This window comes from Onychomys torridus, chromosome 2 (genome assembly GCF_903995425.1).
Source record: "Onychomys torridus chromosome 2, mOncTor1.1, whole genome shotgun sequence".
NCBI lineage: Eukaryota > Metazoa > Chordata > Mammalia > Rodentia > Cricetidae > Onychomys > Onychomys torridus.
Genome location: NC_050444.1, coordinates 141900560 through 141917556, shown reverse-complemented (window position 1 = coordinate 141917556; position 16997 = coordinate 141900560). Strand labels below are relative to the sequence as shown.

Genomic DNA, 16997 nt, shown 5'->3' with positions numbered 1-16997 from the left:
GTACTGGGGCCGTGTGTCTTCAATTTATTGGGGAAGGAAAGGGGACTCTGAGAGGGGAAGGTGAGGGCCCAAGGACACACAGTTACGGAGTGGCAATGGCTGCATGTGGATGGCCACCACTGTCACACTGGCAGGGCGTGTAATGGGATAACAAAGGGGAAAGCCGCCAGTGAAAGTGTGTGGAGAGTTTAGTCCAGTGTTAGATTTCCTAGGGATGGCTTGGAGGGGGCCCACAACCTTTCTGGAGAAAAAAATAAATGGGTACATTGTTCGACAAAAACACTTCTAGAATGCTAGCCCTTCCCCATCCTGGGCCTTTTCTTGTGAATAAACTGCCATGACTAAAATTAACCTTCCTCCAAGGGAAAGGATCTCACCACAGTGTGAAGGCTTAGCTGTGCTGGCTTCTAAAAGACACTCTGAAGGGACAGACTGGACGAGGGTCTGCTGGTCTACAGACTGGATACTCCATGCCTTTCTTTTCTTTTCCTTTTTTTTTTTTTTGGTTTTTCGAGACAGGGTTTCTCTGTGTAGCTTTGCGCCTTTCCTGGAACTCGCTTGGTAGCCCAGGCTGGCCTTGAACTCACAGAGATCCACCTGGCTCTGCCTCCCGAGTGTTGGGATTAAAGGCATGTGCTACCACCGCCCAGCCATTCCATGCCTTTCTATGCAGCTGCCATCTTAGAGTTCTGCACCTGAACTCATGTGCCATTCAGTTGTTCATCCATTCCATTCAACGTTTGTTATAAAGCACCTATTATGTATAAGGCCTTGCTTTGAATGTTGACTAAAATGGGAGTCCCTTGCCCTCTACAGGATGTCCATCTTCCTTCTAGTACCTGCCAAGCTTACATCACATTGCCCATTCAGCATCCTGAACCCTGCAACTGAGAGTGGGCAGGTACTGTTGAGTACATTTGGAGGGGAAGAAGGTTAGCCCAGAGGATAACAGGGGATCTGTCCAAACTCTCAGTTATACTGAGGATTCTTTCCTCTGTGTCTTTGTTTTTTTGTTTTTAAAGGTGGTGGTAGCTATGGAGACTCTTTGGAATAACATGGTAGAAAGGAGCAAAGTACAGCATATGCTGTAGATTGTGGCCATCTTAAAGTTGAACGAATAGGCATGAATACAAGGCCTGTTTAGAAGGTATTTTCATGACTCTCTTCCAGATTCCTCATCAATACATTTATAAGACAGACCATAATTTAGCTCCAACTTTGTTTGTTCTTCTGTATAATAATGGTTTAGTTCTCTTCCACAGCCCTCTCTCGCTCTGCATGAATTTCATCTTGATGCAAAGGTGCTTACAAAGTAAAGCATCCCCTTTGGTCAGAAGGATCCAGAATAGAACCATTTTAGTGGGTTTTTAGATAGACCTTCTCTCCAAGAGGGGTCCTCAGCTCTCCAGGGCTAACAGCTGGGTGCCACCCTGCCCATCGATGGCCTTGCACTGGCTTCCAGTATTTTAAGATCATTTATGGCCATTGGCAGGCAGTCTTCTTTGGTTTATGCGACAGGTGGGAATGTGGACAGTAGGCCTTGGAGGACAGGATGGACAGGTATGCTGTCAGAGAGGCCCACAGAGCATTCCTTTGATGCCACACTCCATGTTGTCTCTGTGCTGCTAAAAGTGTTGCTTCAGAAGCCACAGATCTGCTTACTGCAGAGTGTGGGCAAAGCTATGAGAGAGCTGGGGGGCAGAAGGCTGGGGTGCGTCTCTGTCATAATGGATGGATCTAACACAAGAGTTAAGGGGTGACTTGCTTTTCTATTTCTGTGTGGTTCTGATCTCTTGTGCCCTGTGTCAGCAACCTGCTTCCTGTGTACCTCTCCTGTCAGACTATGAAGTCCATGCAGGGCAGGGGCTCTGTCCGTCTCCCCACCTCTCTACGCCTGCTCATAGCAAAGGCCTCAACACAGAGAAGATGACGGTCAACGTAGCAATTAGTCAAAGATGCAGGACCTGAGTTCTAGGGAGCAGTAGAGAGCAAGATGAGCCGGCCTTGGAGAGGGCCCAGGTCTCCAGGCCCACCCAGCCTGTCTCAACAGCCTCCCTTTCGCAGGTGCCCTCACCTCGGCAGACCGGCCTGTGGTCGCTCCAGGCTGCAAACATGTCGCTCACTTTCATGCAGGTGATCCGCTTGGACCCTTGCAGGTCATAACCTTCGTTGCAGGTGAACTGGACGCTGGATCCTAGCCTGGGAGACAAGGGGTGCTGTAAGTTTACTCCCTGGGCCTGCTAAGCCCTGCCCTGAGGAGGATGCCCTGGCTCCCGAAACATGTCTCCCGGGGAAAGTTCTTTCTCCTGGCCTTTCATCTGGGCTCTTCTGTTCACAGCTAAGAATCTGCTGGAGGACACAGCTGCCCTTCATCTTAGTTGTTTGGGAACATTTGATGGTTTGGGGTTTGGTTAAAAGGTGACTTTGTGAGCAGAGAGCACTGTTGTGAAGTAAGTATCAATTAGGGCTAAGAGTGGGTGGATGGTACCCATAGACCAGGTGGAAGAGGAGGAATATGGGAAGATGCCTTGGTAATACAAACCTCTGCAACAAATTTACCACCTGAGGAGCTCTGAGGTACACCAGATGACTGTAGGCCTGCCACCATTATGTAATGGGTCAAAGAGTGACCCTTTGAACTCTGTCTGCATGCATTTTGTGATATTTAACATGGGCATGTTTTAGTGATATCCACCCCCCCACACCTCAAAAGGCAGTGATATCCTTCCAAGGATCAGACAAGGAGAGACCACAGCTTCCCCCCCTAGTGTCACTCCTGCACCCATTCCCCCCTCCACCCCTCCTCCAGGAAAAGCAGGTCTTGTCCTCCCCCACACCCAGGCCACCCAGCCCCATTTGCAGCTGGGAAGTCCCCCAGCAGGTCTTACCTGAAGTCTGAGCCTAGTCTTTTGCCCCTTTCAGGTATTCCAGGGTCTGGACACATATTATGTCCTTGGGACACACCAACCTGAGTTACTACAAGGCAAAAAAACAGTACATACATAGATAGACAGTCTCAGGAAGGCACTGGGCTAGGCAATGTCTCAGGTGGGAGGAGGAGACAGGATGAGGCCCTGCTCCCCCAGAGTTGTGGAGGATGTTGGGGCTCTCTATTGGACAGGGTTTTCCTGACTGTGAAAGGTGGGAGGCTGCTTTTGATAAATGCCTTTGCAAGAAAAATCCAAGCGAAATTCTTGGGGATCATGTGGGCTCTGAGACAGCCCTCCTCCCTGACAACCATCCTGTTCCCTCGTCCCACACCAGTGGCCAGAAGTGGACTATCCAAAGGCTCTGGTGACCTCCCCATCCTGCACTTCAGATCCAGGGATGGAGACTCTAGATGAGATGACTCCGCCCCTCCCCGCCCCGCCCCGCCCCTCCCCGCCCCGCCCTCAGTCCCAGATGGAGAGATGACTCAAAGAAAGTTAAATAAAAGGTGAATGCATGATCAGAAACGGTAAAGAATGAGAGAGAGAGAGTTGCAGCTTCAAGTTCAAAGCAGGGCCTTGAGCTCAGATATGGTCATTTCTTCTGAGAGCCCTCTTCTCATTAGACCCCTATCAAACCACAGTAAGCAAGTACCAGAATATTCTGCCCCAGGCCTCCCAATGGTACTGGCCAAGTGCACCAACCACATGTTATCTAGGGTACTTCTATGACAGTCTCACACCTTTTTACAAAAACCATATGCATGCCTGCCTGAGCTAGCGCAGAGCTGGTCTAGGACGGCGGATACAAACACAGTGCAGACAGAGGGCAGCTCCTAGGTCCCTGCCTGCTCATTAGTTTTGATGGTTCACATTGGCCAGGCTGGACTAAATTCATACCTCTGGATTCCCAATCAGAGGAGTTTCATTCGCGGACCCACCAATCCCATGACTCTAACAGCAACTGAGTGGTTACAGGGGGTCTATAGCAACAGTCTCCGAGCTTGCTCATATTCCCCTCTCCCACTCAGCACCCCACAATGTGAGAGAGGTACTCCATCACCCACTTACACATTACTCACTCATTCCCCATGGAGGGCACATACTCAGTGAGGCCCTTTTTGGGCTACAAGGGGAGCTGCCAAGGGTGGTCAGGAATGACCACAGTCTTCAAGGAGTTTCCTGTTGAGGGAAGCCATGAAGCATTGAAGGAACTTCAGAGCCCAAAGTGGGAGGTGATGAAGGGGTGCTGAGAGGAGGGGCCAGTCACACATTACTGGGAGAAGTGTACAGGTTTTCCCAGAGGAGGTGGCATTGGACATGGATCTTCTAAAGGGGTGAGGTTTAGACACATGGGGACAGTGACAAAGGCAGAAGTCAGAAGAGTGAGGTGGAGACAGAGAAACTGGGGGTGTCAGGTGCATCTAGAGTTTAGGGAGGGGGATGTATCAAGATGAAACACGAGGCTTCAGATAGAAGATTTTGGAGGGGTCTGAGTCTTATCCTGAATACACAGGAATAGGGGACTATTGGAGAGTTCAATGTAGCTTGGTGTGTGACACACCTTTAATTCTAGCACTTGAGCAGTAGAGGAAGGTGTACTCTGTGAGTTCGAGGCCAGCCTGCTTTACACAGTAAGTTCCAGGTCAGCCAGGGCCACATAGTGAGAAAAAAAATATGAACCCAAGATCCAAAACAAAACTAAAGAGTCCTGGGTGGCAGAAGGGTCTTCCTTATTGAAGGAAGTTCTGTGTTCATTCACGTCAAGGTCAAACTGCAAGAGTTTGGTGAGGTGTGTGACACAGGAGTGGATGAGGGAAAGAGGTTCGCCAGAGAATGCAGAAGGCTAAGGCAGAACAGGGAGAGTAGGTGCCTCTTGAGCTGGGGCTGCGAGGACACTGGGAGTGGATGGAAGGCGAGCCAATGCTGAGGTTTCGGCTCACTGCTGCGAGTGGAGGCCTGGAGCAGCCCCTGCTCACACCTCCAAGGGGACTGTTGACCAGGGAATCGGAACACTTACGGCTCAAACCAGACATAGGCTCAACTCTTGGCTGTGTAGCAATGCCACCAAGGCCTATTGTGTGGTTCTACACTGCCAGGTTGAGGCAGGCCATCTTTCTGGACATCAGTCTTGACCCTGTTCTCTTCCTTATCAAGCCTGCACTTCCCAAGTTTTTACATCTCCAGCTTAACAGAACTATTCCCACCAACCCTGAAACCTGTAGGCTGGGACAGCAAGTCTCCGAAGCAGAATGAGTTTTCAGGGAGCCATGGTGTTTTTTCCACAAGGACAGGAAGGTAACGGGTCCCCAGGACAGAGGGTGTTTGGGGAGTAAAGGCGGTAACCAGGAGGGGAAGATGGTCCCTCATCCCAAGAGCTGCCCCTGATGGCTTTGGCATTCAGCCTGTGGACCATCCCAGTAGCAGAGTCTAAGCTCACTGCCCATCTTTCCCGGGTCCCTCCTGTTTAGCTTGTCCATGGACCACACCCATAGCAAGGTCCCTGGCCCATGGAGACATCCACCCCTTGGCAGCACCTTGAGAATTTGCAGAAGTTCCCACCACTTCTTTTTGCCTTCTCATTCAGTACTGACCACCATGCAGGAAGCAGGTGATGCTGAACCAGAGCTAACAATGACAAAGGCCACTGCCCTGCCTCCCAGAAGTCAGCCAGCCCCTGAGGTTTGGGTACCATCCAGAAGTTACAAACCCGTTGACACAGCTCACATCCAGCCAGCACCCTTTCCCAAGGTACTGATAGTAGTCCTCTGAAAGCTCTCCAGGAAACAAGCAAACTTACATCCAAGGATCAGATGACTATGTGAATTGCAGAAGCAAAAGGCATCACCAATGTCTTTGGAACTTTCTGCCCTCACTGCCGGTCTAAACCAGACACTTGTGTTTGACTTGCTGTTGGCTGCTGGAGGTCAAGAACTCTTGGGGTAAGCCTAATCCCACCCTCGATGACAGCCTCACAATAAGGAAAATCTGTGGCAGTACCTTCTACCCAAAATGAAGGGAGATGCTGATAGGTGCATAGCCAGAACCCACGGCCAGGGGAGGAGATCAGTGGGGGCCACCCCTTCCCTGAGTTCAAGACAGCTGTCCGCAGGGGGTCTGAGCAGAATATAAAGTCCATGTAGATATCAGCAGCTGCCTTGGAGCAACTTGAGTCAAACTCACCCCTGTTTGAGGAAGTCTTACAATGGAGATTAAAACCTTGTCAGAAGAAATATCACATATATGTATGTATGTACATGCATGTATATGTTTGAAGATTGTTTACATTACTTCCTTAGACTAGCTTCTTCACTTCTTTGGAGCTGTTGTGGACACCTGAGAAATGTGTAGGTGGTGAAAACCATGAGCTCTCTCTAAGATAAATGCACCCCAAATTCACATTTTTTTTTCAGCTACTCTGTGGGCCTCCTGCCCTGCAGTAAGGAAGGCACATCTTAGATCCAGTAGCATCTAAGCATTTAACACTTGTAAAATGCGATACAGAACCCTAGCCGGCCTCCCTCTCATTTTACAGATGTTAAAACTGAGTCAGTAGTTTCTTAGGTAGCATGGGATAAATATTTGGTCTCCCAGTGCTGGACATTTCTCTAAGCATGTTTACAGCTCTATGGCAAAGTACACAGCAAAGCTACAGTTGCTTGGTTCACTTGGTATCCATGGCTACACTTGGGCCTAGGGCATTAAGTAGACCATTCTCTACAGGGTCCTGGGCTGGACCAGGGCTTTCCTAGGGCCCCATCTCTGATCCTGATGTCCTTAGTCAAGCACACAAACAGAGTCCCCTAGCTTCTTTCTGTCATCCAACCTCCTGGAGCAGGGACCACCAGATATTTTGGTCTACAGATTAACCCAACAACCACCAGTACCTTCTGACTTGAACTTGAGACTAGGACAAATTCCCGCACTCTGGTTCAATCTAGTCCCCAGCTGCCTCTGTCCCCAACCTTCTTCTGGCCACAGACACCAGCATAGATTTTGGGAACCTGGTGGCTTTCCGTCATCTCTCCTTACCAAGTATACTTCTGGCAATTGAAGACAAATGAGATCAGGGAGTTGAGACGGATGGGTAGGAGAAGAAGCCGAGAGAAGAGGGAAGCAGAAGGCAGGGTGGGGAGGAGGAGTCGGGGGAAGGAGCTAAAAGGATCGACCAGAAGAAAACAGAGCCAGATTCCTGGGGGACCAGAGTGGCCTCCCTGTACTCTGCTCCAGAAGGAACATGGAGTGTCCGCACCCTACCCGCAAAGCTTACACCCTAAATCCCTTTAGCACAGACCCGTCAGGTGTCTCTCTGGACGTGATGGTCTAGACCATTCCCCAGTACCAGACCTCTTCTCATCTTCCAAACAAGGGTATCAGGAACAAGTTCTCAAAGACGCACTTTACCCAAGCAGGGTGCCACCAGGATTTCCCCATGACCCATAGAGCCAGGACCCAATTCCCCACTTTGCTCTGCCCAGCCAGGTCCAGCACTCTTAGAGGAGCTTATTAGACACGTCTCTTCCTCCTCTTCACCATCTGACCTTGGAAGCCAACACCCTCCCCCTCCGGATCCCAGCCTGAAGAGACGCCAGTCTTAGGAGGTGGAAGTGATTCAGAAGGAAAAATAAAGAGAGAAATGTTCAGTAATGACTCCCTGGACTGCAGATCGAATGGGAAGTGAGGAGGGAAGAGGAAGGAGGTAATGGAAGGAGAAGGCGGAGGACAGCCGGGGGCTGCTCATTGGCTGCAGGCTCAGTGAGTCCACGCCCAGACGGAGGGAGGGAGGGGCCAAGGAAGTCATCTAGCAGAGGCTGGTTTCCCTGTGGTCACAGCTGGTCACAGCTGGTCACAGCACCAGAGGTTCATATCCAAGCATGAGGCCCTATGCCCTGGCATGGGGGGCGGGCCAGGTGACTTACACACAGATGTCTTCTGGTTGTTGTCTTTGCTGGGCATCAGCTTCACGCCTCGAGATTTCAGTTCAATTTGCTTCTTCACTAGAGAGGACAGACAAGGAAAGGCGGTTGGAGGGGTGGTCTGTGACCTGGACAGGGTTCCTGGAGAAGGAGGTGTTCCCACTCTCTTCGACAGTTGTGACATCACACTGTCATCTACCACTTGCTAACCTTGGAATCTAGCAGCAACAACAAAGACATTGCCAATGATGACAATGTCAAAAATCCCATTTTCAGTGAGCTTATGATTTCATATTGAACTACGTTCATGGCTACCTATGGTGGGCTGTACACGGTCCACATGAGCCACAGCTTAGACACATCTGCAAGATGGATTTGTTCTGTCTTTTGGCTTGGGATGTCCTATGTGAGGGAAGAGTCCCTGTTCAGGAAAATAACAGGAGGTGGCAGGGTCTCTGCCATGCAGGAATAGACAGACCTTTGAGGGAGGCAGGAAAGGGGCTCTGCCACCTTGTGGTGTCGGGAGGGCTCTGGACTTGCTGGGGCCTCTCCTGAGAATGAAGATCCACTACTATTGAGGCTCCTGGGTATGAACTAATTCCAGTCTTCTCCCTGGGGAGTCTTTTGTGAGCATCTGCAGCTGGCTAGGTTTGGATCTGGAATGCTCTCCCCACAACTATGTACTAAGGGTTCAATGGTCAGCCTGTGACACTATTGGCAGGTGCTAGAAGCTTCTGTAGGTGGGACTTACGGGAATGAAGTCTTAAGCATGTGTCCTTGAAAGGGTCCTTTGGACTCCAGATTCGCCCTGTTTCTCTTTTTGTTTTCCTGCTGCCATTGTGAGTGGCTCCCCCACCAGGCGCTCCCGCCATCTATGGCCCAACCGGTAGATCATAGCTCCCTCTTGAAATCACGAGCCCAAACCACCTTTACTTCTTTTTAATTTGCCTCAGGTATTTGCTATAGCAATGGAAAGCTGATGAATGGGTAGCTCACCCTCTGCATGTCTGCCACTCTGACGATTCTCCCCCACCCAATTTCTGAGCCAGCCCTGACAGGGAGTGGTAAACTAGGTCAAGTTCAAGTTGTCACTATTTCCCATACTCTACTATTTGTATGTGGATATTTTGTGGTACTGGGAATTAAACCCAGCACTCATGCCTATCAGGCAAGCACTTTACCATTCAGCTATATATGTATCTTTGCCCTGTGGTATGATTTTGTAGCCATTGCAGAGGTGAAGTTTTCTTTCTCTCCTATCCCTTGACCTTGGGTTTGGCCACTGGAAACTTGGAGGCCTTGTGTCTAAAGCCTTGCACAGCACCTGCTGGATTAGGTTTCTCTGTCACCTCTTCACCATCATGGGGAGATGTGGCAAGCCAATAGGTCCTGCCAGACCCAATCCATACTAGCTGACTTGGGGGCAGGGGAAGCTGAGTCCTGGAGGTCACTGAGGGATGGAGCTTGGGTGACTGCCCTATGGATTAAATAATAGTCTCGGTTCTGTCCATTTGACAGCCCCTTGGGTCTTTGCTGAGTGGCATGCAAAAACAGAGCTCGAGGTGACAAAGGCCATCCTTCTCCTCATCTGTTCCCCTTGGTCTGGCTTCCCTTGTCCTCCATGGCATTCTCCTGGCCACCAAGGACTCATTGCATCTCTGGTTTTAACCTTGGTCCATCTGAACAATCACATCTCTAGTGCCGTGTCAGTTGGCTCTGCTGCTAACTCAGCCCTGCTGACTGATGCCCAGCAGCAGTGAGAGCGGTGCCCAGGCACTTGCCATGTGCCAGGCTCTGGGTGCCTTACAAGTTCTTTACTGGCCTCCTTGGCTCCTTGCACTCAAACCACACAGACTCCCTCACAGTAAATCCTCCCCAACGTCTAGAGCCACTTCCAACAATCTCCACATCTGTCACCCAAGTTGCTTATATCTCTTCCCTGGTTTCCATGACCTTCTGCATTCCTCCTTTGTCTCTGAGTAGCCTGCTCTTAGCAAAGGGTCAGAGGAATCCTAGGTTCCCATGAGTCAGACCATGCTACATCCATTTCTGCTTGGAGCTCTTTAGTGGCAATGTGCTCCCCTGGCAACAAGCCAGAGTCTGTAAACGGCCCACAAGGACCAAACTGCTCTCCTCTTGGCCCCAATGGCTTTCTCCTTGACCTCCATGTTTCCCCTCCAGTTTCACAGGCCTCCCTAAAGTTCCTACAATGTGCCAGGAAAACTGACTGCTTTGGTTGCCAGTTTCTCTAGAATGCTTCCCTTTACACATCTGTGACTTGCTCCCCTTTCTCTGGAAGCAGTTGGGGTTGGGCAAAACCCTTTTCCCCAGTGAGCCTTCACTCAGCACCCCATTAAAATGGCCCCTCCAGCTCCAGTTATCTTGCCTATCTCGAGTCCATCTCCTGAACATTCTAGCATACCACACCGATTTTAGTTTTTTCTTCACTATGTAGCCCTACCTGTCCTGGAACTCATTATGTAGGACCAGCCTAGCTTCACATTCATAGACATCTGCCTTATGCCTCCTGAGTGCTGGGATTAAAGGTGTGCACCACCACCACACCTGGTTCATTAATCACCCCATACTTCAGTGTAAGCAAGACCAAGGCAAGCCCTCTTGTTAGCTGCTATATTCTCAGTGCCTAAAAAAGTATCTGGGGCCCCAGGCATCAGTCCCTGGGTCCTTAAACTTTCAACATCCTTGTCTGGTATCTACTACATTTACTTGACAGAAAATAAGACTGGGAATCAAGGAGGTCAGGTGACTGGAATTAGATCAGAAAGATGAGGCCCAGACTTTCTGTGATTGGCCCGTTAAAAGTCCCCAGTTCAGGTGCTGAAGGCTCAGACACTCACTTAGGACTGGAGGAAACACACTACTTCCCAAACCAAAGTCCACAGCATCTGGTGTACAGAGCTTCTCCCAGTGTCCCCACTTCAGGCTCAATAGAAAAGCCAGCTAAGGAATTTGTTCCCCTGACAAGTGACTGTCTACGTGGAATGCATGATGAAATTCAGCCACTACCATGGAGCTCCATTCTCCCTAACCTCCTTTATAAATGTGCATTGCTCTCTGTGTGTATCCAGCAGGAAAATTTCCAATGAACACTAACATGGGCACATTATCAAAAGGAGGGCATTAGCAGGGAAACATGCATTATTCAAACACAGCTAATATGGCATGGCTGAGATTCAACCATCCCTGGGAGAAACAGAGCTGTCTGAGTGCCATGAGGAAAGTTGAAGTTTCTGTCCCCAAGGCCTCAGGACAACAGGTGAGTATGGGGTCTGTGGCCCAGTGCAGCCCATCTGAGGCAAGTCTGTGGAGATGGCTTACCACATATGACCAAGATGCAGGGGTGTGGCTGGGGTCATCATGGATTCTTATCTCTGTTCCTTATGTCCACTGGAGGGGAGGGGTGAGAGTGAGAGCAGAGCACCAGAGACACCATTCCCAGGGGCTCATGACACCCAGCTTTTCCTTGCAGCTAATGAAGAGGTGTGTGAGCTGTGGACATGAAGACAGAGGCAGCTGGGGTGGGGGCTGCTCTTCCTTTCTTCTCAAAATTTCAGCGACAAAAAGTTCTCCCCCAATCCTCTGCCCTCTTGAGACCCTAGAAGGACTCCTGATTGGGTATGTGCGTGGATGTCTGTGCTGCCTAGTTTTGCGTCCACTTGACACAAGCTGGGGTTGTTTGGAAAGAGGGAACCTCACCTGGGAAAATATCCCTACCAGACTGGCATATGGGAAAGCCTATGAGGCATTCTCTTGATTAATGATTGATGAGAGAGGGATCAGCCCACTGTGGATGTTGTCATCCCTGGGCAGGTGGTCCTGATAAGAAGGTGTATAAGAAGGCAAAGTGAGCAATCCAGGAGGAGCAAGCCAGTAAGCAGCCCCTGATGGCTTCTGCTTCAGTTCCTGCCTTGAGTTCCTGCCCCAACTTCCTTCAGTGATGGACTGTGGTGTGTAACTGTTAGCTGAAATGAACCCTCTTCTCCCCAAGTTGCTTCTAGTCGTGGTGCCCTATCCCAGCAACAGAACCCCTACCTGAGACAAGAACTGCTCTTTCTACTCTCCTCTCCCCAGAAGAATAGCCTAACCCTCAGGCCCTGGTAGCTCTGCTGCTGCCAGTAGGAAATGACCACCAGCCCAAGCCAGAGCTGACTTCCATCCTTTCCTTACCCTTCCTCCTACGTTTACTAGAGGACAGAGCTGACCAAGGTGATGAGTGCTAAATGAGAAGGAATCTAAAGAGTCAATGCAAGTATTAACTTTGTTACTTCTTACGCTGTGGAGCCGGGTCTCTAGGTTTGCATCACCCATGACACCGTTAGTCATCAAAAGGTGGCTGGACACACATGGGAATCTATGGACAGAATGTTTGCTCTCACGAAGTTAGCCTGGGAAGTACAGTAGTCACAACTGTTTGAGCAGATTTTTCTCATTCTAGTCACACAGCCTATAAAAGACACCCATCCAGGCTTAGTCGGCCCAGGCCCGGGCTCCGGGAGGTAGAGCCTACAGCTGGCCCATAGCATGTGGGAACTGATGAATGGGTCAGTGTTTGGGAAGACTCATGAAGCTCAGGGTGCTAGCTGATGGTGCTTACTTTGAAAGGTACTGGGAGCCTGAATAAGTATAGGGCCTGCTTGGAAGAGATAGGTCATGGGGCATCTCCTTAGGGTGTGTATCTTGTGCCAAATCCTTCCTGTGGATCTCTATTGGCTTCCTGAGCACCATGGAGTGGGTGGCTTTTCTCCAACCCATCTCCACAATGATGTTCAGCCTCACCTTAGGCCCTTAGCGATGGGGCCAGTTGTCTATGGGCTGAAACCTTTGAATGGTAAGCAAAAATGAATCTTTTATCCTTGAGATTTATTTTATCACAGCAGCAAACATCTAAATAGAAATGGCTCTGAAGAAGTAGGGTTGTTACAGTGGGTCAGGAGCCCATGGAACTAGTTTTGGAAGGGAATTTCAAGGAGTTTAGAGGAACAGGCTGGGAAGTCTAGGATGCTGAGATCAATGGGAAGTTCTGATTGGACTACAGAAGATAATCATGTAGATAGGACCTCTACTGAGAACTGGATAGGGGGCATCCATGTTACATTGTGGCAATGAACTATCTCTTACATCCTGTTCAGGTGGGAACTGCTGCTTTTTCTTAATTGAATGGCAGTTGTATCCTGTTGGATGGAATCAGGAACTTGTTCTTATTTTTATTTAAAGATTAAGGATGCTTTAAGGAGCTGCATTTGAATGTCAGGTTAACCAGGGGTGGACTTATGATGGATTGAGAGACACCTAAGAGACCAGGGCAGCATGATGCTGAGTGAGTCTGTACAGGCATCTCTGGTATGATTAGATTGTGAGGGCTCTGTCCTGGTCTATAATTTTCTCCATTGGCAGATTTCAAATCTGAATGGACTACTAGGGGGGTTGGAACTGCAAGAGGTGGGGCTTAATTGGAGGAACTGGGTCTCTGAGGGCATGCCTTTGAAGGCTACAGCTTGACCTTGACCCGTTGCTCTTCTCTTCCCAGCAGCTTGACGCTGCTTCTCCACCACACATTCCCACCACTGTGCCTCAGTCCCAAAATGATGGAGTCAGCGGCCTTTGAACCCAAATAAATCTTCCTTTTAAGTTGTTCCTCTTGGGTATTTGTCTAAGACAGTCAGGAATGTGGATCTAGGCAAGATTCATATCACTAGGGACATCAGCATCAAAGAGCCTCCTTCACATGCTGAGGCCTCAGTTTCAAGGATCCCAGGGACACAATCACACCTTAGGTTTTGCATAAAGCAAAAGAGACTGCCCAGGTGGATGGAAAATGGTACACCAGGGGAAATCAGCCACAAAGTGAGCTCACTGAAGAACTAACTCAGAAGATCCAAGTGGACCAGGGTGCCAGGGGGAGGACCAAGCATGGCGCAGGTGTCCCTACAGAGCCCCCAAGAGCATGACTACAAGCCCAGTCAGAAAGGAAGGTCAAATGAATAGTTGGGTAAGTCACTAAGAACCTTGAGAATTTCTGAGGTGCACTCATGCACATTGCCTACACATTCATTCATTCATTAATGGGTGTGCCTGCAAGCATCATGCCACTGGGGTTTTACTCAGGCACTAGTTGCTAGAAAGATGGTCTTACCTGGGGGGTGGGGCTGGGGAGATGGCTCAGTGGTTAAACTGCCTACTGTGCAAGCAAGAACTAGAGTTCTGGTCCCAGAACCCACATAAATGCCAGGGGCTTTATGTTACCTCACTTCAATTCTAGCCCTAGAAAACAGAGACAGGGCATTCCCAGAGCAAGCTGGCTAGCCAGACTATACATTGCTGTGGGGTATCTTTCTGTATGCTGTTAATATGTGTTGCTCCCATTGGCTAATAAATAAAGTTGCATTGGCCTATGGCAGGGCAGGATGGAGCCAGGTGGGAAAATCCAACAGAGATAATGAGAGGAGAAGGGAGAGTGGAAGACACTGGGCCACCATCCAAAGAGCAGCATGTAATGGGACGCAGGTAAAGCCACAGAACACATGGCGATACATAGATCAATAGAAATGGGTTGAGTTAAGTTATAAAAGCTATCTAGCAAGAAGCCTGAGGCATAGGTCATAGAATTTGTAATTAATATTAAGCTTCTGAGTGATTATTTTATAAGTGGCTGTGGGACTGCAGATGGGAGACATTCATCTGGACTGTGGGGCCAGGTGGGACCAGGGAAACTTCCGGCCTCAAGACATATCAGTGAATTTGGGTTTGATTGAGAGAGTGTGTCTCCATGAAGAATGTGGAAAATTTAGTGATGAAGGAAGATTTCAGGCATCAACCTTAAGCCCCCACAAGCACACATCCACAAGCGTATGTGCATATACATCCATGCATGTGTGAACGTGAATATAAATACTACACAGAGACACATGAAGAGAAGAGAAAAAATTAAGAAAGATTCTATAGTCATCAACGAAGTAAAGGAGAGGTACAGCCTGGTGCTGGGCTGATGTTTCTCAGTACACTCAAATGCACAGCCCTTGGTGCATACATGCATATAGGTGGCATCTGGGCACATATGGTCATTCATGTCTGCAACCAGAACCCTCATGAGTATATTTGTGAACCCATGGCTATAGACATTCACACAGAGAATGCAAGTCACACATAGATATGTGCTTTCTCACTGTAGCTGACGAGTCAAGACTCCCAAGAGAAGCATGCCAGCTCTAACCGGTTGATGGAAATCGTAGTAGGTACATCCATCTCCTCCGAATGAGAATGTCCACAGAAGACTGTCAGGCTGCCCTGTTCATCCTTTCTATTCTGGCTAATTACAAGACGTTTCCCTGCTGTCATAAAGGTTAGTGGGACTCATGGCATGCAGTGAGCAGGAGGAATCTGGTAATATAAACAGCTCTCTAGTCTGAAGCTCAAGCTATCAGACTGAACTAACAGGAGACAAGGATATCTTAGGGAAGAGGGGAGCCTGGCCTCTCCGCATGGCTCTAGGAGTACAGATATAGACAGAGCCTGTGACTGTGGATTCAGACTCTGTATCCTTGGCCTGTAGCTGGCTGTCCTGTTGGCTAAGTCAACCCTAACAACCTTGTGATCATTTGTCCCCAAATTGTTTGCTAATCCTTAGAAAGTTTCTCCAGCCATTCCTGCAAGGGTCTCGGCCGCTCCTATTCAATCTTACCCTCTCTTGCTTAGATTTTGTTTTCGGCCGCTCCTATTCAATCTTACCCTCTCTTGCTTAGATTTTGTTTTGTTCCCTTGGGTCCATTTCTTGAAAGCTGCAGAGGGCAGCAGTTTGAGAACTGAACTCTGATCTCCTCTATTGGGACATGAGAAGGATGCGTGTGCATCCTACATCTCACTGCTGCTGCTGCTGCTGCTGCAGACCAGTCTTGCTGCTCCATCACCAGTTCCATGGAACCACCTCAACTACTCACATTGTCGCTAGACGAGGCTGGCGTCCAGAACACCAGCTCCTTGATTCAGACTGGCACTAAAGGTGTGACATGCAGGGCAGATGCCTGAGGTTGAAGGCTGGAGGATGTGTATCTACCAGTCCCTGTAGCCACCTTATTGGGACCAACAGGAAGAAATGGTGATTCCTGAATAGAACTGGCATTGCCTCCAGGCCAACTGACTCATGGGATGAATACAAAGTATGAGCCCTAGACTCGATAAAAAGGGACTAGACAGATTAGCATTACCAGCTGCTGCACTGGCATGCATAGCTGAATGGAAGGGTCAGGGCAGAGGTGTTCATTTGGTAGAAACCAGGACAGGTGTCATGGTACATGTCAACACTATATTTAAAGAACTTAAGGTTCCACCTAACCTGGGACATCCCACAAAGAGAGGGCTCATGTTACTCCAATGTCTACAAATGCAGATAGGGGAATTAGTGGCATCATTTCTGACATCAACCCCACAGGCTGGCAGGGTAGCAGCATAGCAAAAGACAGAAAAATACTGAATGGTAAGTTAGAAAATGAAGGCACAGGAGAAGACCAGATACCAACTCCCACTCCGCACACAGCACATCTGAATTCAGAGAAGTGAGCTTTGGGATGCTTAGGTCTCCAGGGCCCAGTGCACTGGACTCCTTTGAAACTGACAATGACCATCAAATGTCTTTGGTCATACTGCCAGAGATCTCTTGGATAAAAGTGAGCTTGAAGATCCAGCAATCAATACTCAAATGTCAGACATATGCTGCCCACGGCCCACAGGCCACATGAGGCAGAGAACAGCTAGGAACAAGAAGAATCACAAGCCTGCTTAAGACATGATTAGATTTTGTTGTTGTTGTTGTTGTTGTTGTTGTTGTTCTTGTGATTTTTGTCTTGATTACATATCAGAAGGCTGGGTGTGCCTGCGATGCTCTGGTGACACCGGTATCACCAACAAAGCCATTGTGACTGATGGTGCAGTGTTTGGAAACAGGGCCTAGCCCTGACTCATGAAGGACTTAGGGAAAGTGGGAGGGGCTTTGGGGACAGAAGATGGGGGCACGTTCTCATACAGAAAAGGTGACAGGACTCAGACTGACAGGTAGATCGGGGATGTTTAGCAGGGAGATTTTACTAATAATATCCTGCGGCAGAGAAAAACCGAGGGACATCTGGCAAAACGTCCGTGC

The 16997-nt window shown here is 49.1% G+C and overlaps 1 protein-coding gene across 3 annotated transcripts in view; it reads right to left on the bottom strand.

The window, feature by feature from the left end:
• The window catches only part of Csmd2 (CUB and Sushi multiple domains 2), a 572883-nt gene that overhangs the window by 260760 nt on the left and 295126 nt on the right, over positions 1–16997 (bottom strand). For 2 of the 3 annotated variants that reach the window (XM_036179375.1, XM_036179376.1), the window contains exons 7-9: positions 7847–7924; positions 2889–2976; positions 2075–2199 (exon numbers count right to left, since the gene is read on the bottom strand). In XM_036179375.1, the coding sequence (XP_036035268.1) occupies positions 2075–2199; positions 2889–2976; positions 7847–7924 (291 nt within the window). The remainder of the gene's footprint in view (positions 1–2074; positions 2200–2888; positions 2977–7846; positions 7925–16997) is intronic. The other variant, XM_036179377.1, reaches the window with a different exon arrangement.